The sequence below is a fragment of the Olea europaea genome, unplaced genomic scaffold, assembly GCF_002742605.1.
Source record: "Olea europaea var. sylvestris unplaced genomic scaffold, O_europaea_v1 scaffold1997, whole genome shotgun sequence".
Taxonomy (NCBI): Eukaryota; Viridiplantae; Streptophyta; class Magnoliopsida; order Lamiales; family Oleaceae; genus Olea; species Olea europaea.
The window spans coordinates 17,442-42,002 of NW_019237843.1; the positions used below are offsets into that span (position 1 = coordinate 17,442).

General features: G+C 31.5%; 4 protein-coding genes across 5 annotated transcripts; 2 read left to right on the plus strand and 2 right to left on the minus strand.

Annotated features, from left to right (window-relative positions):
- The first annotated feature begins 3,916 nt into the window (after nt 1-3,916).
- On the plus strand, nt 3,917-5,437 carry LOC111379510 (dehydrodolichyl diphosphate synthase 2-like). Its single transcript, XM_023002897.1, has 3 exons — nt 3,917-4,434; nt 4,747-4,814; nt 4,939-5,437. Exons 1-3 carry the CDS (start codon nt 3,973-3,975, stop codon nt 5,381-5,383), a joined length of 975 nt encoding a protein of 324 aa, XP_022858665.1. The 5' UTR covers nt 3,917-3,972; the 3' UTR covers nt 5,384-5,437.
- Nucleotides 5,438-7,523: 2,086 nt separating this feature from the next.
- LOC111379511 (DNA polymerase epsilon subunit 3) lies at nt 7,524-10,354 on the minus strand. 2 transcript variants are annotated; one of them, XM_023002898.1, is made up of 3 exons: nt 10,095-10,354; nt 9,447-9,565; nt 7,524-7,982 (listed from the first exon to the last, which is right to left on the minus strand). In XM_023002898.1, exons 1-3 carry the CDS (start codon nt 10,292-10,294, stop codon nt 7,831-7,833), a joined length of 471 nt encoding a protein of 156 aa, XP_022858666.1. In that variant the 5' UTR covers nt 10,295-10,354; the 3' UTR covers nt 7,524-7,830. The 2 variants fall into 2 exon arrangements, with proteins under 2 accessions (XP_022858666.1, XP_022858667.1); XM_023002899.1 differs by having other exon boundaries at nt 7,845-7,982; nt 9,479-9,565.
- Nucleotides 10,355-11,032: 678 nt separating this feature from the next.
- On the plus strand, nt 11,033-12,009 carry LOC111379507 (probable protein phosphatase 2C 73). The gene is made up of 4 exons (XM_023002894.1): nt 11,033-11,174; nt 11,226-11,290; nt 11,526-11,738; nt 11,815-12,009. The coding sequence occupies exons 1-4, from the start codon at nt 11,033-11,035 to the stop codon at nt 12,007-12,009; spliced, it is 615 nt and encodes a 204-aa protein (XP_022858662.1).
- A 1,438-nt stretch (nt 12,010-13,447) lies between these two features.
- On the minus strand, nt 13,448-14,070 carry LOC111379512. Its single transcript, XM_023002900.1, has 2 exons — nt 13,910-14,070; nt 13,448-13,803 (listed from the first exon to the last, which is right to left on the minus strand). The coding sequence occupies exons 1-2, from the start codon at nt 14,055-14,057 to the stop codon at nt 13,610-13,612; spliced, it is 342 nt and encodes a 113-aa protein (XP_022858668.1). The 5' UTR covers nt 14,058-14,070; the 3' UTR covers nt 13,448-13,609.
- Nucleotides 14,071-24,561: the final 10,491 nt, after the last annotated feature.

Consider the following 24,561-nt stretch of genomic DNA (forward strand, 5'->3'; position numbering starts at 1 on the left):
CAAAGTGATGATATGTAGGACCTTTGGTATTTGTTATTTTGGAATTTCGATGTAAAAACTTAATTAATCAGTGAAAGTTTTAGTGTGTTTTGACATTGTTATCCTTTCGATATTTTGGTATTTGGCAGCAGGACCAATTATTTTAGTGATTTCATTTTAACAATTTAATTTATCAAAGTTTTAGTGTATTTACATTATTTTCCTTTTGGCATGTTTGATTATTTGTTATCATTTTGATGAATTTTCAACGAATTTTTTATTAAAAATAAAACAAATTAAGCTTCACCTACTAATCATTATAGGTGAATAGTATGTAACTTTGGTAATTATAAATGAATTTATCCACCGAATTTGCTAGGTAAATGACCCACGCTTTACCTAATAAAATTACCAATAATTTTCCTTTCAGGCACTCTTAAAACAGCGAAAAATGTGGGTTAGAAATATTCATTTGGTGTCGATCGTTAACGATGAATGTCGTGGTTTCGACAACGAAAATACCATTCCTAAAGCCACAATTTTTTTGTATGGGAGTGGTGAAGACACAGCTAAATTTTTAAGTGTGTTGTGATCTAGTCAAAAAATTTGATCTAGTTTATCCTCGTGTAGCTATCTTTGAAGGATATATGGAATAATCCAGCAATTAAATTTAGATGATTGAAACAAAGTGAATTGCATCTACGCGATTCATGTAATCTTAAACTTGTACGTTCATGGTTTCTCTTGATTGTAGAGCTCATTGTTCTTGTAAATGTAAGGATTCTAAGAACCATTTTTATTATTTTTTTAAAGCATTATAACTGTATCATATATAAATAAAAGGAAAAGGAAAAAATGCATAGACCACTAAAAAACATGCATGTTGCTCTCAGTTAACTACTGTGGCTCCAACTCAAATCATAATTCAACATTATTTTATCATTAAATAATGAATATTGATTAGTGATTAGATGGGCATAACTGGATCCGTCAAACTGGTGTTTTGATCATTTATCAATCATTAGCGTTTCTTGGAAATATCATGGAAGCTGTGTATATTCGGAATCGATCAAGACAAGAATGGACTTCTTTTGAACATAATAGACAACACACCCACTAGTTTCATATTATCTCTCCGTTTTCGAATAGATGAAGGAGAGATGGAATTCGTTTGGACATATGTGACACGACGATTTTCATGATGATCCTTGCAATACAAGTTCTATCATAAATACTCGAGCATGTGAGATCCGAGTTCTAGATTAATAGATAATTATCAAAGTTACATTATCACACTTGTACAATCTGGCAACATGTTGGTACATAGTTTAATAGTTTGAAAATCAAATCCCTAACAATTATATAAGATTACGATTATATTTACGCAAACGCGAGTGAGTTATTTTTTTTACGACTTGAACGTGCTTAATTACTTGATTCTTAAGTAAAACTTGTAATTGACACTTGATCTAATTCTTCGAGCATAATTAACGGTCATTAAGGAAGAGTTATGATCATAATTTTAAAGGATTAAAAGTCAACAACTTGATTGTTGACGACGGACTTAAATAATTAAACTATATACTATTAAGTGCAAATCAAGCTTCAAGCATGTTAAGATTTATTTGAGAGCATCTTCAATGCATTTATGAATTGTTTTCTAGTTAAGATGTAAGTTCAAAGTCTTGTTGTCTACATCACATGTTTAATGAACATACAGTTAAATTCAAAATTGGTCTCTAATATGTTGTATCTACAATCAAATACTTCTGTTTAGATATCTTTTATTTCTTAAAATAAAAATAAAAATAAAAGAGAAAAAGAACTGCATGTAATGATGCATAGGTATTGTAAATATTGTGGACTCACTCTATCAATCAAACATAAATTTAAAGTTAGATCGAGCTCTTGACAAATTTTTATTTGCCACATAAGCTTGATAGATTACGAAAGAACTTTATAAATATCGTGTATTTTGCCCATGTTACAATTTTATTATTTTTTTTTTTTAACCGATCATTGATGTAAGTTTAATTCAAAGGACTCTTTAAATAAAAGAATTTTTTAAAAAAAAAATTTTTCAAAAAGTCAATGCTTAAAAATAAATCTCAAGATACCCCTATTTTATAATGATTGTATTTAATATATTACGAATTTCAACGATTTACTTTTTAAGTTAATTAGATTATATTTGAATTGATTGAGAATTGACATCTAAGAAAATATGAATAAAAATGATGGAAAATCAATAAATGTTTATTGGGAAATTGCTCTTGAGGAATGCTATGTAGCCTCAATGGGGTTACAACATCAGTCCAGGTGACACTAGATGATAGATTAAATGAAAGAAGTTTATTTAATTTCACCTATCAAATAATCTCACATTAACGTCATCTAGATTGAGATTGTAATCTCAGTGGAACCAAATAGCATTACTCCTCTTAATATGTTCTTTTTAAGAAACTCTCTCAACACAAAATATTATATATTTTAAATAGTCAATGATTAAAAATAAGTTTCAAAAGAATCTCTATTTTATTTTTCTAAAATGACTCTCCATAACAATAATTGCATTTCATAATCATAAGTTACAAATTCCAATAAATTTAAATTATTCAAATTACAAATGAATTTATTCGCCATTAAAATATAAAAATTAGAGTAATATTATTTGCAGTTTTTCAATGCCGTAGTCGCCTTATATAGCATAAATGTAGCAATTAGTGATCTGATATATTAATGTGGTACTTTTTTATTATCTTATGAAATAATTCACTAAACGTCACATATATGTCACGTAAAATGACCGCAGTAGTGAACGACTACAAATAGTACTATTCTTTAAATTATGTTAAATAGGAAATGATGTGAATCAATAAATGTTCATTAAAAAAAATAAAATAAAGAGTCAAAACACACCCCATTATCTAATTTATTTTTTTTCAAATTCATTTTTAGCTACACATTCTCAAAATAAAATATTTTACACTTATTAAACTCAAAACTTTTCTTACTTTTTAACCAAATATTCTTTAAAAATTCACAATTACACAACTAATTTTAAACAAAAAATTGAAAATCAAACGTACGCTTACTCTCTGAGTTTACAAATGTTCTCTATTATATATAAAATATTTTTTATAAATAGAAAATCTCTTTATTTTTAAAGAGCATAATTTGCAATTTAGATACTAGAAATTTTTAAGTACTCCAAGATGGTCTTTACATTTTACACTTTTTATTTAATACTTCCCTTGTTTAGTATGGATTAAAATTAGATTTTTAGCATATTTTGATGTAAAAAATAAATAAATAAATAATAAAAATTTAAATGTGTGGTTGAAATGATGTGGAATCCATAAAATATGTGATTATTATTAATGGTTTGACTTTAACTTAGATTAAATTTGATTTGAATCAATACTAAACAAGGGTTTAATTTTGCTTCTCCCGAAAACATTTGTTGTTTTTCCGATCTTTTATTTTCATTAACTTCCATCCAAATTATTATACTATTTTACTCCATTGAAAATTAAAATACTTTGAACTCATTTAATTCGTAGTAAAACATACATTCTATTTTAAAATGTTAATATAAAGAATCTTTTAGAGTGTATAATTTTAAGTATTGACTTTTTACTTTTTAGAGAATACATTTTGTTTGAAGTACCTCTTCCTCCTGAAAATGATATAAGTTAATTAGGCAAACCTGTCAAAACTTGCTTTGAAAAAGTCTTACAGGAAATTTCTTATCGGATTCATATAGATGTTGACGAGGCGAAACTTGATTCACTTGCTTTTTTATGTTTTTTTTAATCTTCCGATAATTCCACGTTGTGTGTTGTTTGTCAAAAATTTTGTTAAATTTTCTGTACTTGTAGCGTGATTGAACTTGCTCTTATATAATTGAGAGGGCTGGCAAAGGCAAATCAAGAGAAAAAAGTAGGAAGGGCTTAGTTCTCGTTGTCTTTCCCAAATTTTGAGTTCCCAATCATGGCATGTTTAGTCAACTCATCTGCATTTGCCTTCTCGGGAATTAGTCCCTTGCATAGCCGGTCCGACTCCGTCTCTAGGCGCAGTAACTTTCCTTACCGAACCCCCACTACAGTCTCCATCAAGAATATGCCCTCTAAGCAAGATGCATTAAGATTTCCTCCTCTGTGTCAGCACGGGGGTACGACCCGACAGGGAAGGAGAAAGACTCTTTCACCCATAAAGTCAATGCAAGACCATGAGGCATTACCTGAAGGTCTCAAACCAGAGCTTATGCCTAAACACGTTGCTATTATTTTGGACGGTAACCGGAGATGGGCCAAGGAGAAAGGCTTATCAATGGAACTTGGCCATCTGTCCGGTGGACGTGTAATAAAGAATATCGCATTTCTCTGCAATAAATGGGGAGTCAAAGTTCTTTCTATATTTGCATTTTCAACGGAAAATTGGACTCGACCCAAGGTAATTGGACTCGACCCGACTAATTAGTGCTTGTTTGGTAGGAATTTTGATAATTAATTTTTTGATCGTTAGAGATAAAGTGATTCTATTTGTGAGAAAAAAATTCAAAAATAATAGCTGAAATAGTGGAATAGCAATCAAAAAATTGAGTTTAATTAGCTTAAAATCTAAACCAAACAAGCTGTTAATACTCATGAGCACTTTAGTGTAACCAATATAATTTGCATGCATGAAAAAGAACATATTCTCTTTTCTGCAGTTTCTCAAGTATTCAAATTAATGTGCTCCACATTACTAATTACTATGGTGTAGGAGGAGGTTGACTTTCTCATGGGCCTATTTGAAGAGGTGGGACAAACTTATATGGACGAAGTTACGAGGTACTCTTTAAATGTTTACACTATTCTACTACTGAAATGTAAATTTTGTTAGAAGAATCACAAAAATGTACATATCTATTATTTTCGTTAGCAAATTGTAATCCAATCTTTTTTACTTTGGCAGATACAATGTGAAGATATCAGCAATTGGAGACAAATCAAAACTTCCAGAGCCATTACAGGAACTGGTAGCCACAGCAGAGGAGACAACAAGAGGCAACACTGGACTCCATCTTCTGGTAGCTTTAAACTACAGTGGACGCTACGACATAATGCAAGCCACTAAAAGCATAGCGGGCAAAGTTAAAGATGGCATTTTCCAAGTTGAAGATATAAACGAAATCCTATTTGAGAAGGAATTGAAAACAGGCTGTGCTAAATTTCCTAACCCGGATTTGCTTATACGAACAAGTGGTGAGCAAAGAATCAGCAATTTCTACTTGTGGCAGTTGGCTTATACAGAGATCTTCTTTTCGAAGAAAAAATTTCCTGACTTTAACGAAGAAGATTTCATAGAGGCCTTGAGTTCGTTTCAGAAAAGAGAGAGACGCTATGGTGGAAACAAGTAATAAAATCATCGCTAAATTTGCTTATTTCAATTTCGAATAGCTTTGGTACTTATAATAAGCAAAATATGTATGTTTGGTTTAGATTTGTTTCAACGAAAAAGTCTTTTTATATTATAAATAATAAATTCATTGAATATTTCAATTCTGTTATTTTCGCTTTTTATTCATTGTATGCTATCATCAACTTTATTCAAAAGAAAATAACAATAGATAGATGCAATTGATTAAAATTTAAGTCAATGTCAATATTTAATTTTATTAACACATTTCATCAACTTCACTACTTTTCAATCACGTATTTGATCAACTTTTATCAAAATTTAAAATTTTGATCTTTATCTAAACCAAACAAGAGGTAAGCCACTTAGTTAAAAAAAATTTAGGTTCTTCTAATAAGAACATCTAGCAAGAAAGACAACAATCTGACATGTAATCATGATGGTGGTGGACATCGTCACCCATGAATAAAATTACAATAAATCTTATTTGCCAAAAAAATATTTGATATCTTGTTTGACATTCACTAACATGTGATGGGATCCGCTTGAATAAAAAATGCCAAAAAAGTGCACCTTCCCTCTCCTCATTGAGAGTGAGGGCTCCCTGTCAAGATAGCTTGGTCCATAAAATTATGACCAGTTGCAAATGAATCTATAAGGTCAAGTACAAACCAAATAAAAGTATTGAATCTTACGAATCCTATTGGGGTACGATTAGCAAGAACACTTGATTATAATTACAAGGGTTTCACACCAGTTATAAACTCAAAACTGTGCATTGCTTATTATCTACCATGAAAACTGAAAATCCTACCTTCTTCACTTTTATTAAGCCTCTTTAGATGCACATTCACGGTCAAATTTGGGGCTACTAAGGAGCAATATAATTGCAGTACAGCTTGTCATGACAAATTATGCATATTAACGATTCTTCCTATTTTGAAAGTCAAATTTTAACACTATCCTTCAAGTTGGAGCATAAATGTATAAAATTCCCAACTTGTCCATATGACTCTTGAGAAATGACTTTCCAAAAGCTTTGGTAAACATATCTACTATTTTTCTTGATGAATTGACAAACCACATGACCAGCAAACCCATTTAATCTTCTCTCTAACCACATGACAATCCGGTTCGATACATTTTGCTCTTTTGAGAAATACTGGATTTGCAGTTACATGTAGTGCTGCCTAATTATCACAAAAGAATGTCATCCCTCTGTAAGATTAACCTCTAAATCTTTGAACAAATACCTTAGCCACATAAGTACACGTGTTACATTACCCTGTATTCAGCTTCTGCTAAAAATCTTGACACTGTAGTACATATTTTCTATTTGGTTGTATCATTTGGAAACTAAGCAAGCTTTGTATTTTTCGATGCTACCATCTGTCTTGTGTGTAAGTTTACACACCCAACAACCTCCAATTGGCTTCCTCCCTTCAGGCAAGGTTAAGAAGGACCAAGTTCCATTTTCTTCTAAGGCTCAAATTTCAGTATCCATGGCTGCTTTCCAATTTGAATTATGTACAGAATTTTAGAAATGTCAGCAACAAGACTCTTACGGTTAGGTGACATTGTGACAAGTTTAAATAAGAGACATGGTGAGAAATGGGATAACCAGTGCCTTTGTGTGCCTTAGCTATGAGTGAAGAGATTTGGTTTGGATTAATTGTTGAAACCGCATAACATGTGAAAAGTTGGGGTGCGTTGTTCAACGGTTGGCTGTTTTTTGACATTCTCACGGCTTAAGCTCTGCCTTGTTCAATTATCTGATGCCTGTGGCAAATTCCCAAAGGATCTGCGGGCCTATGATACATCACTCATACCAAGCTTAACGACAGAATTTTGGTGATAAATAAGGTAACATAAAAATTTGCCTCTAGAACAGCACGTGGGCAATATATTTGTACAGTGTCTACTTTGCCCTTTTACACTAAACATTAACCATATATTTCATTCCAGATCAGTTTGTTTCTGCTTAAAACTACATTTTTCGCCTACCCTGACAAAAGCAGTGACCTAAAATCAGTAATTGGAGACAATCAAACTTCCAGAGTCAATGCAAGAAATAATAACCTCAGCACAATAGACAGGAGACATAACAGGACACCGTCTAATGATAGAATAAATACAGTGGATGATACGAAATAATGCAAACTAGCAGAAGCATTTCAAATCAAAGAATAAAGATGGAATGTTACAAGTTGAAGATAATTATGGTGGAAACAAATACTAAATTTTCAGCTGATCACTCTACCATTGAGATACTGAAGAACAACGTGCATGCAGGCTCATTAAAATATACTACGAACATTCTCCTGACCAAATCTGAAAATTTCTTTTACAAAATTCAAATGCAATGTACTCTTTAGACTAGAACAGAACAGAAAAATCAATGCTAAGTATGATGCTCCTAATCCAGTGATAGTGATAGGAATATTCTGTTCAGTCCGCATTGTCCTCTTTATTACTTTCATTTTCATCATCTTTATTTTGAGTCTCACTTCCTGAAGGTAGATCTTTCTTTTTAGCTTTTTTATTGGTCTCCTTCGTCTTTGAGGATAGAGATCTCTTTCCACCATTCTTTTTCCTAAAATCTGGTAAAATAGTGATATTTAAGATAAAGAAAACAAGAATTCAGGTGTCAATAATTTTTACAGAAAAATTAAGTTGGATCGCTCTCAAAACGAATATATACATAAATATGCATAAATGTGTGTGTGTGGATGAGAGGGAGGGAGAGATAGAGAGAGAAAAAGAGACCAAGCATATGTAAAAAGAACATTTTTGTTAGAAATATCCATATGCAACAGAGATAATAGCCTAAGGCCATCATCTCTTTCTGCAACAAGAATTTAAGAACCTGCAAAGCTAAATGCACACAACAATATCCAAAAAACTGGAGTTGTTCTTGTTGAGCCGCCCTGCCTATAAGCTTTAGTAATTAGAGATGACACATTTATTTATTTATTGCTTGTGTCAAATTGATTTTTTAAAAGTGATTTATATTTTTTGTGAAAGGGCGGTAAAAAAAGTAGGGAAATGTTATGTGAATATTTGAAAATTTATTTTTTTTAAGAATGTGTAGTTGAAAATGAGTGTGTGAGGGAAAAATGATTTTCAGATAATTACTTTCAAACAAAGGTTTATCTTTAGTCTTCAACATGTTCCTCATGGCAGGCCAAATTAATTTTTTAGGTCAAACCTAGACAAGTGAACAATTTTTAGAGAAAGAAGGCTGCGATAATCGAAATCTTCACATTTGATCAAGTTTTTAAATAAGATGGTTCAAAAAATTCTTCGGATAGCATAGTCCTAATAACTTAATTTGAATTCATATCAAGACCAGTAGATTTGTGTTAGAAATCACCGGTTGCGGTGTTGTCCCTGTCTCCGATTTTTATATTAGTCCAAGAATAGTACTTAAGATGAAGAAGGTTTGTAAGAACTGAGAAAGTTGTAACGTTTCAAAGGGGGAAGAGGCTCAAAATCAAAATCACATCTTGGAAATACTGAATTTTTGAAATCCATGACAAATAATATTCTTCAAAGGCTACACAAGATATTGCAGTTAAAGCTGATTCTCCTCCTTCATTTTGAGAAGCTAAATCATTGACACACTATAAGAATGGAGAAAGCTGAACTCGGCTTCTCAAAGACCAGATTGTTAGAATAGCAACCTGTTACGTACCTATTTGAACAAATAACTACCAGCTTTCCACTCACCTATATTAGAGAAAATGAAAAAAGAAATCTCAAGTTGGAAAAGAAAATTGGCTGAGGCTTATTTTAAATGGAGTAGTCTTATTATGCACAAGTTCTAGTTTTTCCTTAACTAGATAGCCTAAACTTCGACTAGTAATAAGGCAATAAGACCCTAAGGACAGGTTTGACTCTCCCCCTCAAATCCACGTTTGATAAATTTTGGGAAGTTGAAATCTGATCAAATACCCCTGATAGAGTAACTTTTTACAACACGCAGTCATAAGTACTATGTCCACAGGAAGATCAACTGAGGTAAACGGAAAGCTTCTGCAAATGTTTAGTATAGTATATATGACCTTCAAGAGAAGCTCTTAGGGGCCCAACGTACTCTGAAAATTCTATCTCTTCCAGCGCCTTAAATACATCTTCCGCGTTGATTGTTTGTCTCTTTGACTCCTTACAAATGTCATTCGCACTGCAAATATTCACAAATATTCACAAAATAGTATTGCTAACAATAACCATTTAATCCTAAAAACTTTCAACTTAATTCCAGAAATGAATGAACTAATTGTTAAAACTACTCCAGAATTATCGTCACATAAAAAGCTAATTTGACCCAAAATTCTGGAATTATTAATAAACACGCAAAAAATACAGGATAATGACAGCATTTCACATTAGACTACTCTCCTTTTATTACTGAAAAAAATTCAAAAGGAAGAATGTAATTTCAGAAAAACTAATAATGAGCTTTTTAATGTAACCTTTAACAAATACATCGTGAAAACCAAGTACGGAAGAAATAGAAATAAACCCCGGAATTGAACAAAAGAAACCCATTTTCTTATGCCAAACTATGAACTCAAAATTAAACAAAAAAGGGAGACAGAGTGTGAAAAAAACAAAAAAAGAAAGAAAATTCTTGGAAAATAAAATCGGCACACTTAAACAATATAAAATGTGTAGGTGATAATTAGGGGCACTTTTGGTTATCTTCTTACGTGGCGGAGAGATAGTGGATGAAGATACGAGCGCTGTCAGAGAAGGCTTCGAGTGCCTCGCGGAAAACTGAGATTTCGGAATCGGATGAGAGCTGGGATAGCTTATCCTTTACCAGCCGGCGCACGATAGCCTTCGGCAGCTCTTCTGCTTCCGCCACCACCTTTTCAGTCACCACAGTCTCTTTCTCCGCCTCCGCCATCTCTCTCTGACGTGCTCGATGGACTTGGTCAGAATTTAGGTTTGTGTTTTCCCGCCATCTGACACAGGTATCAATTTGCGCCTTTGGGGGAAATATTTGGGCTCAAATCATGCCCCATGGGCTTTCTATTGACGGGCCTTTGTTCATTATTTTTTGGGAAAATTAGGTCCAATACCCTTAAAAATTAACTAATTTGATTAATACCCTAATAAATAATTAAATATTTTAAGAACGTATCAATTACGTTATTAAACCGCAAAACCCCCATCCCACCAATATATCTCTTTCATCAGAACATATTAATTATTATCCTTCCAAGCTTACTCAACTGCTTCTGACTACGATGAGGAAGGAGAACAACCAGAACATCCTACGTCGACGTAGGCTCCGGCACCATTGGTTAAGATAGACATATTTAATATAATGAACCTGAATCCAATTCCAAAACTGATGCCTATTTATCGCCGCACTCCGGCTCCGAATTTCGAAGAATCTCCCTGCTGAGGCTCCGATTCCTAGAAGGTAACGAGAATTCCTGGCATTTAGAGAATTTGCAGAAACTCTCCAATCTTTTGGAAAAGAGCTGAGAACTGACATTGGCAAGTGATTTGAAGTCAATATGATTTTAGATTTGATTTCTCTGTTTACATCCCCAATTTTGAGGCTGAAACGTTGATTGATTTGTTCAATTTCTTCAAATGATGTTTTTCTCATTCTAATTCTACAATGTTCGCTACAATGTCGAGATTAGATCATTTTATTCTGTGGTATTATATTGTTAATGCAATAAAGTATGGAAAGAAAGACGAAATAATGGAGTTTAGGGGGATAATTGGGAATGATTTGTTAATGAGAGATCGAAATTGGTGTTCATGGTTTGGTGGGTCTTTTTGTCCCTGGTTATTTGATTGATTTCTTCTTCTTTTTCCAGGCATTTACAATCTCTCTCCATTTCCTCTTCCAGTTTCTTGCACGCTCTATAATCTAAAGAAAAAAGTTTAACTCAAACTTGTGTGTTTTACTCTCTTTAAGCAATCTTGAATGATATTTTACTGTACTTAATCTAAGCTAAGCTCTAGCAACTTAATGAAGTTAAATTTCACTTTATACATGTTGGTTTTACAAGCAACTTAATGAAGTTAAATTTCTCATGGATTGATGTGATCATGTCTATATATAGATTATATGCCTACCTATGTGATTTGAGTATGATTTGAATTTGTGCAGATAGAGAATTGTGCCAATGGGGCATTTATCTTCAATGTTCAATGGATTAGCAAGGACCCTTTGGACCAAGAAAATGAAGAGTTTGAAGAATGATTGTGGGAATTCTGATGCTAGAGAAATCTATGATAAAAAAAATGCAAAAAAGAATGACTTGATACGAAGATCATCAGGCATTATCAATGTCAATGGGTCAAAGAATTTTGCTTCTGTTTGGGAGGTATATTTATCTATGAAAATGTGGCTTTCTTTGAGGTTTCTTGGTGATAAATAGGTTGTGTAATTTACTGTTGTAGGAATTTGGATGCCAAGAAGAGATGATATTCTGTGGGATATTTGATAGACACGGTCCGTGGGGACATTTTGTCGCGAAGAGAGTTAGAGAGTCATTGTCATCGTCTCTTCTTTGTAATTGGCAAGAAACGCTTGTTGAAGCTTCACTTGATCCATATTTTGATATGGAATTAGATAAAAAGCTTTATCAAGTTTAGGGTGATAATTGGGAATGATTTATTGATAAGAGATCGAAATTGGGGTTCATGGTTTTGTAGGTCTTTTTGTCCCTGGTTATTTGATTGATTTCTTCTTTGTATTAAGATAAAAAGCTTTTTTGTCCCCTTTAATTTTCAATCACTTTTTTGAATGTCACTTTTTTTTTTTTTTAAATTTCCCCACTTTTTGAGTGTTTGTCACTTTTTTTTTAATTTTCCCCACTTTTTGAGTGTTTGTCACTTTTTTTTTTTTTTTAAATTTCCCCACTTTTTGAGTGTTTGTCACTTTTTTTTTAATCTTTGTAACTTTTTTAATTTGTATCTTTTTTGAGTTCGTCACTTTTTCAAAACTTATGTCACTTTTTTAAATTTTTGTCAATTTTTTTTTGTTAAATTTGTTACTATTTTTTAGTGAAAATATTGTAATGGGAGATGGTGATCGGTGGAAAATTATATGAAAGGGCAGGCGAACAAAATGGATGGTGTTATTTTGGTGTTTGTCACTTTTTTTGAGTTTGTAACTTTTTTTAAATTTTGTCACTTTTTTTGAGTTTGTAACTTTTTTTAAATTTTGTCACTTTTTTGAATTTGTGTCACTTTTTTTGAATTGTGTTAAAAAAAATTGACAATTTTTATAAAAAAAAAAAAAAAAAAAGGTGACATTATGTCACTTTTAAATTTACACAGTATTTTTTACTTCCAAAATACTTTTGTTTTATTGTCAATTTTTTGAGTTTGTCTTCTTTTATGTTTTTGTCACTTTTTTTAATATTTGTCACTTTCTTATCTTCTTAAAAATGTGACATAATATGTGATATTTTCCTAACATAATTAGCATGTGGATTGTCCTATACATGCTGATTATGTTAAGAACATGGTTACTGGTGTTGCACAAATGAATTATGTTATTTTGATGTTTGTCACTTTTTTTGAGTTTATGTCATATTTTCTTTTCTTTTTTCTTTTTTTGTCATTTTTGGAGTGTTTCTGTTATTTGAATTTTGTCACTTTTTTTTATTTTGTATCTGTTTTTTGAATTGTGTTAATAAAAGTGACAATTTTTATAAAAAAGTGACGCAATGTCAATTTTTAGTTTTACACAGTATTTTTTACTTCTAAAAATTTTTTCAAATGATTTTTCAAAACACCCATAATTTTAAGGGTATTTTTGTAAGTTCCCCTTATTTTTTGGGCAAATATCACTTGAAAAATACATAGGCCCCGTTTGATTCTCATTTTTCCGAAAATGCATTTTGCTCTCTCTTCTTTTCAATTACACATTCTCTATTAAAATAATATTACATGTAAATAAAAAACTTTTCTTCTACACATTCTCCATCAATCTACTATTTTAACATTCATTTTTCATAAAAATGGGTGTCAAACACCCTTATAATTACAGATGTTTTAAAATACACTTAAAAAAAAAAAGCCACCTCATACATGTTAACGTCACAATAACATGTCAAAAGACACGATAAGACATAATTACGATTACAATCACTCATCGATTTTGTTAAATCCTGTCTAATTTAACTTACGAAATGCATGCACAACATCAATATTCACATTGTTAAACTTAGGACTCAATATCCAATAATTAAGAATACAAAGATGAGACTGAGTGAGTCAACACCACCCAAAATAGCAGTGGCATGAAAGAAGATGCAGATTGCAGTGGCACATGATATCTAAATTGGAACAATTTGGCAATGAAGAAATTGAGAAATTTGATTGCCATTGTGATGATTCCTTCAAGGGTTTTGCTGATCAAAATATCTGGTACCATTTGATCTGAACATTAGATTGGAAAATGTTAGTTTTGGCAAAAATTGTGTAAACTTTTAAAGATTTAGCGATATCAAGACAAAGCACAACTAGTCTTGAGTCCTATACGTACCAGTTTCCTTTTCGATAAATTTCTTCACATTTCTTGAATATCCATTTAGATATACGGCAACATTGAGACTCAGAAGCAACCCTATTAGGGCATAATACCAAGAAAGGCTCTTTAACTTCTTAGAATCTTCTTGTGACTTCAACTCCATATCCCCTATATCACTTCTGGCTTCTGCACACATATATTTGTATAGATCATTTCAAAAAATGGACTATATATAAATGTGTAGAGACTTCTGCAGTACTCTTCCATATAGGGTGGGGGTCCTAAACTACATTGACTTTGTATAAAGTTATAAAAAAATGCTACAATTTATTCTCTAATTAAACATCAAGGATCCGTTTGTTCCACATTTTTCCAATAAAAATGCATTTTAAACATCATATCATGGGTCCAACCTTAGAGTGTTGAAGTCAAATATTGTAGGGTGATTTGATGAAAAAAAATATATTATTTTCCCAAATAATGTGCACCAAACGGGGGCCAAAATAACAATCCTACAGGTGGAATAAAGAAAATGAAGATATTCTTGGGGAGCAAGGGTTCAAACCTTTGAAGATTCTAAAATAAACATTAAAAACTTGGGGAGGACGTTTTCAACCACTAGAGTCAGACCCTCATGCGTAAGGGCATGTTTGATGTAATTAATGCAAAAAAAATAACTTTTTTTGGTTTTTGTGGGTCCCATTTAGCTACATAGGAATTGTTAGGTATTGATTATAAAAATTGATTTTTTAATCGTCAGAGAGAAAAATGGGTCTCACCTGTAAGATAAAAAGTAAAAAATGATGACTGAGTTAGGGAAGTAACAATAAAAAAATTGATTTTTTGAGTGAAAAATCAGAACTAATTTCTTTAAAAATGAACCATTCCTCTGAGTATCTTACGTCCCTTCCCTCGATATCATGATCGAGTCAATCGTGCTGCGTGTTTACAAATGTATCGATGTAAATTTCATAAATGCCCATTTTGCAAAACTTTAGGATAAATCCCAAGGCAAATGAAGGGTAAGTTAAATAGACCCTTGTGGAGTTTTGGACATTCAATGAGACGTGGGGACGTTTTGTAAATATTTTATTGTGAATTTTAATGGGTAAATTTTACTAGCAGTCACTGAACTTGCAATTAGGCTGCTGAAATTTAATTAGGAGCAATAACATTATTGTACTCTAGTTTACGAGCAATTTGGCTCGTTTGTTAGCCTATCGTTCAACCACTTAATGGAGCTAGTAATGCGGCTGTCACTAGTATAGGAATCTCCATGTGTTCTGCCAAGTCAGCAAAATAAATTTTACAGGGATAGCTAAACTTTAGCCTCTCTTGCAATCAAGTCACTGGATTTTTAATTTAGGACAATCCAACCGGTAAACTTTAATTTCAAGTTTCTAAAAGAGCATTTAAAAATTTTCTATTATTTTAATTTTATTAATATCATTAAATAAATAAAATAATATCTACCAAATAACTAAAATTATAAATAAGATCATTTCTACAACTAGACAATTTTCAAGTTTTCAAAAACTAGACAATTTCAAAGTTCTTAACAGTATATTTAATAGAATCAGGGTCGAACCGCTAATGATAAGTAAAATAAAAAATATAGAAGATACAATTTGACAAAAATATGTTATTTTTCAAAATTAATTAAATATATTGACAAAAATCTTCCATTAAACTTGGTTGCGCTTAATTTTTATTATGTTAAATTCATACAACTAATTTACAAATACTTTTTAATGTCCCATTTTCTATTGATATTAGAAGTGGATATCATAAAAATTAATTGCAATTATTTGAGCCCCATTATTTCAATTATTTATTTATTCGTAAAAAACTTACTTTCAACCATACATTCTTCCTATAAAATAATCTACACTTAAACATGAATTTTTTAAGCATACATTCTCCAAAAAATGCTACTACAAAATTTATTTTTTCAACACAATGGAGCTCAAACCAATTGAGGCTTAATTAATTTTGAAAATTAACATAATTTTGTCAAATATTTTTTTATATGTTTTTATTTATTTATTATTAGCTATTTAACCACAGCTCTATTAAGTAGAAATTATTCCTCTGGAAACTTTGAAATTGTCGTAGTAATGATATATATATTTATGACTTAGTTGTTTGGTATATGTTATTTTATTTATTTAATGGTCTTAAAACAAATAAATCAATATTAAAAATTAAATAATTGTTATAAAAGTGAAGAAAAGAAATAGACTTGTGTGTGTTTTATTAAGAAGCCCTGTATTTATAGGGCAGAATTATGGATACAATAATAATTATTTCTAGGGCTGCAGGGGTGTAATTGTCATTCGCCTCTAAACTCTAATAAACTTTCATTTTACAACACTCCCCTTGAATGACATATTACAAAATATCTGACTCGTTAAAATCTTGTTTGATAAAAACTCAATGGGAAAAAAATCAAACGAAAGAAAAAGAGTACAGTTATTTTGGAGTACTAAAAATAAATGTTGCCTAATTAAAACCTTGCTAGGAAAATCCAGTGGGACAAAACCTAAGCTAAGAAAAAAGAGTACAGCTACTCCCCTGATATTGATCACTGAAAATCTTTGAGTCGACGCATTCCAATCCCATGAACTAATATCTTGAATGTAGATGTTGGTAGTGTTTTTGCAAATAAATTGGTCACATTGTCAGTTGAACGAATTTGTTGGATATCGATATCGTCATTCTTTTGAAACTCATGTGTATGAAAGAATTTTGGAAAAATATGCTTCGTCTTATCACCTTTGATATAGCCTCCACTGAGTTATGCAATACAATCTGCATTGTCTTCATACAAAATTGTTGGATTATCTTTTATTGAAATTAATTCGTATGATACTTGGATATGATGTGTCATATTTCTCAACCATACACATTCTCGGCCTGGTTCATAGATTGTAATAATTTCAGAATGATTTGAAGATATAGCTGTCAAGGATTACTTCACAGATTTCTATGATATAGTCGTTCCTCCACGTGTAAACACATAACATGTTTGTGATTTAGTTTTATGTGGGTCAGATAGATAGTCTGCATCTGCAAATCCCACAAAAGCAGATCTCGACTTTTGAGAATAAAATAATCTCAAATCAATAGTACCATTTAGGTAAAGAAAAATATGTTTAACACCATTTCAATGTCTTTGAATTGGTGTAAAGCTATATCTTGCAAGAAGATTTATAGAAAAAGATATGTTGGGTCAAGTGCAATTTGTAAGATAAGTTAATGCTCCAATTGCACTAAGATATGGTACTTTGGGATCAAAAACTTTTTTTCTCCATCTTCAAGTGGATGAAATAGATCTTTTTTCACGTCAAGTGATCGAACAACCATAGGTGATGTCAATGGATGTGCATTATTCATGTAAAAAAGTTTTAAAACTTTTTCTGTATACGTAGATTGGTGAACAAATAATCCATTTGCGAAATATTCAAGACAAAATTTGGTTTTTTCCCAAATCCTTCATCTAAAATTCATTTTTTCAAATAATCAACAGTTTTGTTGAGCTCTTCAAGAGTTCCAATTATATTTAAATTATCAACATAAATTGCCACAATTGCAAATCCACTATTTGTTTTCTTTATGAAAACACATGGGCAGATATCGTCATTTTTTATAACCCTCATTCAACAAATATTCGCTAAGGCGATTATATCACGTGCGTCTGAATTTTTTTAATCCATATAATGATCTTCGCAATTTAATTGAGAACATGGTTCTCGTGCATGTATCGTTTGTTCCTGGCACCTTAAGTCCTTTAGGGACTTTCATATATATGTCACTATCAAGTGAACCATACAAATATGCAGTTACTACATTCATAAGACGCATATCAAACTTTTGTCACACAGTCAAACTAATTAAGAATCTTAAAGTGATGGTGTCCATTACGGGAGAATATGTTTCCTCGTAATCAATTACTGGTCTTTGTGAGAAACGTTGAGCTACTAGTCGGGCTTTGTACCTTATAATTTCATTATTTTCATTCTTTTTTCGTGCAAAAATCTATTTATATCCAACAGGGATTACATTTTCATGTGCTCGAATTACGGGTCCAAACACTCTTCGTTTCTCCAAAAAAATCAATTCCGCCTATATGACTTCTTTCCATTCTAGCCAATCATTTCTATTTTGACATTCTTTAATCGACTATGGTTCAGGATTCTTATTTTGCATAATATCAAGAGTCACATTAAATGCGAAAATATTGTCTATAACAACATTATCCGTTCTCATAATTTATGAGATAACATATAATTTATTAAAATCTCATTATTTTCGGACCCTTGTGGTTTTTCAGGAACCGTATTTTCAATATATGATTGATCAATCTTTTCTAATGTGATTTCTTACGAAGTTTTGGTTGGTTTTTCTCATGTACTTTTCTTTTTCGAGGTTCAGAGTTTTTTGAACCAACTGGTCGACCACGCTTCTGACGTATTTGAGATTCAGTTGCTACAGCAAATTGTCCTACAAGGACATCAATTTTTGTTGAAATATTTTTTGCTGGAACATATGACTTTGTCACTTTTCTTATGTCAACAAATATATCAGGTAATTGATTTGCAACTCTTTGCAAATGAATGATTTTTTCAACCCCTTGCTCACATTGACTGTTGCGGGGATTAAAGTAAAATAGAGTTACTTCATTCCAAATAATTTTATCTTGTTTTTCAAGATGTAGTTTTTCCCCTCCCAAAGTTGGAAAAGTCATTTTCAAAATGACAATCTGCAAAACGTGCAGTAAATAAATCACCTGTTAAAAGTTCAAGATACATAATAATTGATTGTGAATCAAAACCCACATAAATTCCAAGTCTTTGTTGGGGACCCATTTTAATATGTTGTGGGGGGTAAAATAGGAACTTGGACAGCACAACCAAAGACCCGTAAGTAAGAAATATCAGGTTCATAAACAAATGCCAGTTGCAAAGGTGAATATTGATAATAGGCAGTTGGTCTAATACGAACAAATGATGCAGCATGTAGTATGGCATGACCCCAAACAGAAGTTTGGAGTTTTGTTTTCATAAGTAATGGTCTAACAATAGGTTGTAAACGCTTAATAAACAACTCTGCCAAACCATTTTGTGTATGGACTTGCACAACTGAATGTTCAATTACAATCCCAATTGACATACAATAATCATCGAATACTTGTGATCTAAATTTATCGGCATTGTCAATGCTAATAGCTTTAATTGAGTAATCGAGAATTTGTGTTCGTAATTTTATAATTTGAGCAAAGAGTCTAGCAAATGCTACATTCCTAGTGGAAAGTAAGCAAACATGTGACTATTTAGTGAAAGAATCAATTAATACCATAAAATAATGAAATAGTCCACATGGTGGGTGTATTGGCCCACATATATCTCCATGAATTCTTTCCAAGAAAGTTGGAGATTTAATATTGACCTTTGTAGTTGAAAGTCTAATGACTAACTTGTCTTGCGAGCAAACTACACATAGATAATCATTAGGTAAAAGAATTTTCTGATTCTTTAAAGGATGTCCATGTGAGTTGTTTATTATTCGACGCATCATTATAGCTCGTAGATATCCAAGTCAATCATGCCAAAGTATAAAAGTTTTTGGGTCGTGACGTTATATGATTCAATCATTTTTATAAATGTATAATACATGCCAAATGGGAGTGCATGAAAATTTTCTTTTATCTGCTTCTGACCAGATATAAAAAAGTTATACAAAAATATTCGATATTATTTTCTTGTGTCGTCTCAATATGATATCCATTGCAATGGATATCTTTAAAACTAAGCAAATTTCTTCTGGATTTGTTAGAATAAAGTGTATCGTCAATATATAATTTTGTATTATTTGATAAAATAATACAAGCTCTTCTAGAGCTTTCAACGATATTCGATGTACCAGATATTGTATTGACATTTTTCTCTTTTAATGTTAAGATCAAAAAATATTTTTTGTCTTAAAAAATAGCATGTATAGTTGCACTATCAATCAAACAGGGTTTTGACAATCTATCATGAATCTATCAATATAACAAAATAGATATATATTTTAAAAACTAGAATTTAAATTAAAAATGATAAACATAATTAATAATGTGAAATTAACGATACATACTAAAGTTCAAAATTTTTGTGAAAACTAAAAACTTATTTCAAACTAAATTTCTAAAATAAAGAAAAATACTAGAAACATAAATAAAAAAAAAAAACTAATCTATGTCTTCCATCACACCACCCCCAATCAAATGATCAATATTTTCATTTGGATCAACAAAGAAATCAGAGACATCCAAATAAGTCACATCAATTGGACCATCATAGTCAGCAAAATTTGTCTCCACTTTTCCATTTCCCTTAATTGATTTTTGCTAGAGATCCACAAGGTGTTTTGTCGTATGACAGGTACGTGTCTAATGTTCTTTCATTCTACATCTAAAACAATTTTCTTCATGTACCTTTTTAGGTGTGCTACTTTCGTTTACTTTGTACCTTTTGAAATTGTTGTCTTGTTGTTGATAACTTTGTTAATTATTTCGTCCATGGTTTACTTTGCATGTACGTCCAAATCCATGTTCATGTCCTTGTCTTGATATTGCATTTGTTTCAGATAATGCAGTACCATTTGCTTCAAACAATGGTATAGAACAAGTTGGACGTAATCCATGATTTTTCATCAGCAGTTCATTATTCTGTTCAGCAACAAGCAGACAAGATATAAGTTTTGAGTACTTCTTGAAACCACGCTCACAATATTGTTGCTGCAGGAGCACATTCGAGGCATGAAAGGTGAAAAAAATTTCTCCAACATATCTTCATCAGTAATTTTTTCTTTAAACAATGTTAATTTTGAACACATTTTGAACAATTCAGAATTATACTCACTAATAGTTTTGAAGTCTTACAAACGAATATGCATCCACTCATATCGGGCTTTGGGAAGGACTATAGTCCTCTGATGATCAAATCTTTGAGTTAATTTTTTTCAAAGAACTTGTGGATCTTTCTTAGTAAGATATTCAATTTTCAGTCCATCGTGAAAATGACGACGAAGGAAAATGAGTGCTTTTACACGATCCTGCAGGGATTCTTTATTTCCTTCTTTTATTGTTTCTCCCAAACCTTTTGAGACAAGATAAATATTAGCATCAAATACCCATGATAAATAATTTTTGTCAGAGATGTCAAGTGCAGCAAACTCAAGTTTTGTGATATTTGTCATTTGAGTAACTACACAATAAAGCAAGAGAAAATATAATTAGTTTCGAAAAATATGATTAAATATCATATAATAATTAATCAAATAGTCAATATTAATATGACATAAGTTACGCGTTTTCCTTTAGAAATAAACACTGAAATAATATGTTATTCGAAACATATGCTACTTCAGGAGCACGTTTTATTTATTTATTATTTCTTCAAGATCAATACGTCAAAATTCTTCTGAAATATTAAAAATTATAATTTATGCTCTTCAGGAGCAAATAGTATTATTCAACAATATAAATTATAATGTTGTGCTACTTCAGGAGCAACGACAAATTATTTATAACAAATAGGTTTGTAAGTACAAAATTAATATAATATGTGTGCAAGAGAACATGATAATTATTCAAATGATATAAAAATAAATAAACAAATAAGGCTTATGTAAGACATCTAGCATATAGTGAACAATTCATAATGGTATTGAAAATTTTATTAACAAAGAAGATCTGAAACATGGCACGGGTTGCAGTAAATAATTTGAACAAATTATTGTGCAATTCAAATTATAAATTATAAAATATATATTCAATTGACCAAATTATTGAACAATGGTACGACACAATGATAAATTAATGACATATGAAAACATGTCCATGGCAATGAAAATTAATTTGGACAAATTGAAGGTGGCAGACACTGATTACAAATATGGTGGCACAAATTAATGAAACAAATTGATACTTTGCAATACACAAATTGATATAAATTACATTGACAGCAAATACAAGAAACTGATTACATGTACAATTTTACAGGCAAATTTTGGCAGAAAATACGTGTTATTTGCAAGTAAAAAAAAATTTCTTTTCAAACACAGTATCCAAGGAGAGTAAACATAAAACTTGATGTATATAACAAAGCATACAGCAAGATACTACAAATTGATATACACAGAAATATGGAAGACAGGAAAGACACGTACATACAATTGATTTTGATTCGTATGTATATAAAAATAATTCACATGTTACCAAATTGATTTTGGTACCTGTGACACATTATTATACTTATAAAAAAATATTATTACCTTCACTTAACTATGAAAAATTAAGTTATCGTGCTGATAACGTGTTATAAAAGTGAAGAAAAGAGAAGAAAGCAGAGAGAAGTCAATAGACTTGTATATATTTTATTAAGAATCAAAACCCTATATTTATAGGGCAGAATTAGGGATACAATAGTAATTATTTTTAGGGCTGCAGGGATGTAATTGTCATTCATCTCTAAATCCTAATAAACTTTCTTTTTACAAAAATAATGCTTTTTTAGAAGCTTGGAATTAAAGTTCAATTGTGTGTCTGAATTGAAAATACAATGACCTCATTGTAAGTAATGCTAAGTTCAGTAAGCATGGATGAAATTTTTCTTTATTGACTTGACGGAAATCGTGAATAATGAAATGAGAAATTCCCACAAAAACAAAATTATCTAAAAAGTAATTAGAATTAACAACTTGATAAGATCAAATAATGCAGTTCCCAACATACAATTATTATTTCTGAACTTAAGTTGGCAAAATCCTTGGATGATGAAGCTTGCAAGGAGATGGATATACATGACATGTTTCATAAGGTTATATGCTACATGTGCATCAGAGTGTGTATTTATCCTCTACGTGAGGAGGGTGAACATCGTGATGAACATCGCATTATGTACAAGTAACATATTTCTGTTTCATACTCACTCCATCCCAATTATACATGTTGTATTTCATTTTTCTCTTGTCCCAAATATGTAGGCTTGTTTCCTAATTTAGAATATTTTGTTTTGTTCTTTTACTAATATACCCTTATACAATTTTCCCCACTTAATATGCAATTTCGTGAAATCATCCAAATACACACATTTCCACTTCTTGAAAATATGGAACAACTCTAATTTCTTCTTCTTCAAATTAAATCATTCAAATTCTTTACTAATTCCAACAATAATTTACTATTACATACTGAAAATTAAATAGGAGTAAACTAGGAAAGATCTTGACAAAAATTAATTTTCTAATGACATTAAAGAAGATTTCTTAATTTGTGTGAAGAACGAAACAAGCCTATATAATTGGGACGAAAGGAGTATGACTTAACTAGAGAGAATATTGAAAAACTAACATTAAAATGTTTCTTTACATTGATTTTGTTCAATGCTATCTAATTTCGCTCATCGACAAGAGAGTAAAACCTCAAAATAGTCACATGGCTAATTAAGAGCCAGCGTTTAAGATTTGGAATTCAAAAATGAGACCGAGTGACTCAACGCCATCCAAAATAAAAGTAGCGTAAAAGAAGGTGCACATTGCAGTGTTGCAACATATTTAAATTGGAACAATTTGGCAATGAAGAAATTGAGAATTTTGATTGCCATCGTGATGACTCTTTCAAGGGTTAACCTTGCCAAATTGTCTGCTACTATTTGATCTGCACATTAGATTGGAAAATGTTAGTTTTGACGAGTAATGCATAAGTTTGAAAAAAGATTTTGACAAGATTTTCAAGATAACATTCCCAAACTGGTCGAGGTGAACAATATTGGTTTACTACACTGCACATAAAGAAAGTAGACGAGCTAAAATAATGTATTATCTCGATGTAATGCAACTAGTTCAGAGGCCCCGTATACTTACCAATTTCCTTTTTCGGATGATTTCTGATTAATTGCTCCACACCCCTTGAATAACCATTTAGGTATACAGCAACATTAACACTCGGAAGCAACCCCATTAGGGCATAATACCAAGAAAAGCTCTCAATTTTGATCAACTTTTGAGAATATTCTTGTGAGTTCAACTCCATTTCCCCTATATCATTTATTTGTATAGAGCATTTCGAGAATGGACTATTTATAAGTGTTTAGAGAGACTTATGCAACACTGCTTTTATGGGGCATGGGGCGGGGGTCCTAAAACTTCTTAGTTTTGTCCATTGACTTGCTATAAAATAAGGACTGCATTCAGGGGCGGATCCAGCTAGTGGCGAGCCCGAGCGGCCGCCCTAGCTAGATTTGCCGGGAGCTTCAGTGGTAGCCGGGTTGGTGGCACAGTCGGCGGAGAAGAAGAACTGAAGAAGACCAGGAATTTTTTTCTTTTTATTTTCGTTTGGTCGTCTGGTCTGGTTCTAGAGATTCAAGCTGATTTTATTGGGCCTTTAAAAAAAAAAAAAAAAAACTTTAGGTCCAAGTAAGATTTCTCATTTCCCCAACCCAAAACAACCCATGGTCCCAATTATTTAAAACCGGCAGAACAGGCTGAAATCCCATTAACCAACTGTCCCAAACCAATAGCTGGAGCTGCAGAACAGGCGAATAGCGAACCCTTATTTTCATTCGAACTTCGATTCTTCGAAGCAGATTTGCAGAACAGCAGAAGTAGTCGGCTGGCAGCTG

Bases quoted from the DNA above. Each gene is read 5' to 3' on its own strand.
- LOC111379510 (XM_023002897.1), top strand. From the start codon at position 3,973: ATGGCATGTTTAGTCAACTCATCTGCATTTGCCTTCTCGGGAATTAGT. The intron at 4,435-4,746 runs GTAATTGGACTC...ACTATGGTGTAG, and splicing joins AAAATTGGACTCGACCCAAG to GAGGAGGTTGACTTTCTCAT. The intron at 4,815-4,938 runs GTACTCTTTAAA...TTACTTTGGCAG, and splicing joins TATATGGACGAAGTTACGAG to ATACAATGTGAAGATATCAG.
- LOC111379507 (XM_023002894.1), top strand. From the start codon at position 11,033: ATGTCGAGATTAGATCATTTTATTCTGTGGTATTATATTGTTAATGCA. The intron at 11,175-11,225 runs GTGGGTCTTTTT...TTCTTTTTCCAG, and splicing joins AAATTGGTGTTCATGGTTTG to GCATTTACAATCTCTCTCCA. The intron at 11,739-11,814 runs GTATATTTATCT...TTACTGTTGTAG, and splicing joins ATTTTGCTTCTGTTTGGGAG to GAATTTGGATGCCAAGAAGA.
- LOC111379511 (XM_023002898.1), bottom strand. From the start codon at position 10,294: ATGGCGGAGGCGGAGAAAGAGACTGTGGTGACTGAAAAGGTGGTGGCG. The intron at 9,566-10,094 runs GTAAGAAGATAA...GAATATTTGCAG, and splicing joins ATCCACTATCTCTCCGCCAC to TGCGAATGACATTTGTAAGG. The intron at 7,983-9,446 runs GTCATATATACT...CTATTTTACCAG, and splicing joins CCTAAGAGCTTCTCTTGAAG to ATTTTAGGAAAAAGAATGGT.
- LOC111379512 (XM_023002900.1), bottom strand. From the start codon at position 14,057: ATGGAGTTGAAGTCACAAGAAGATTCTAAGAAGTTAAAGAGCCTTTCT. The intron at 13,804-13,909 runs GTACGTATAGGA...TCTAATGTTCAG, and splicing joins ATTTATCGAAAAGGAAACTG to ATCAAATGGTACCAGATATT.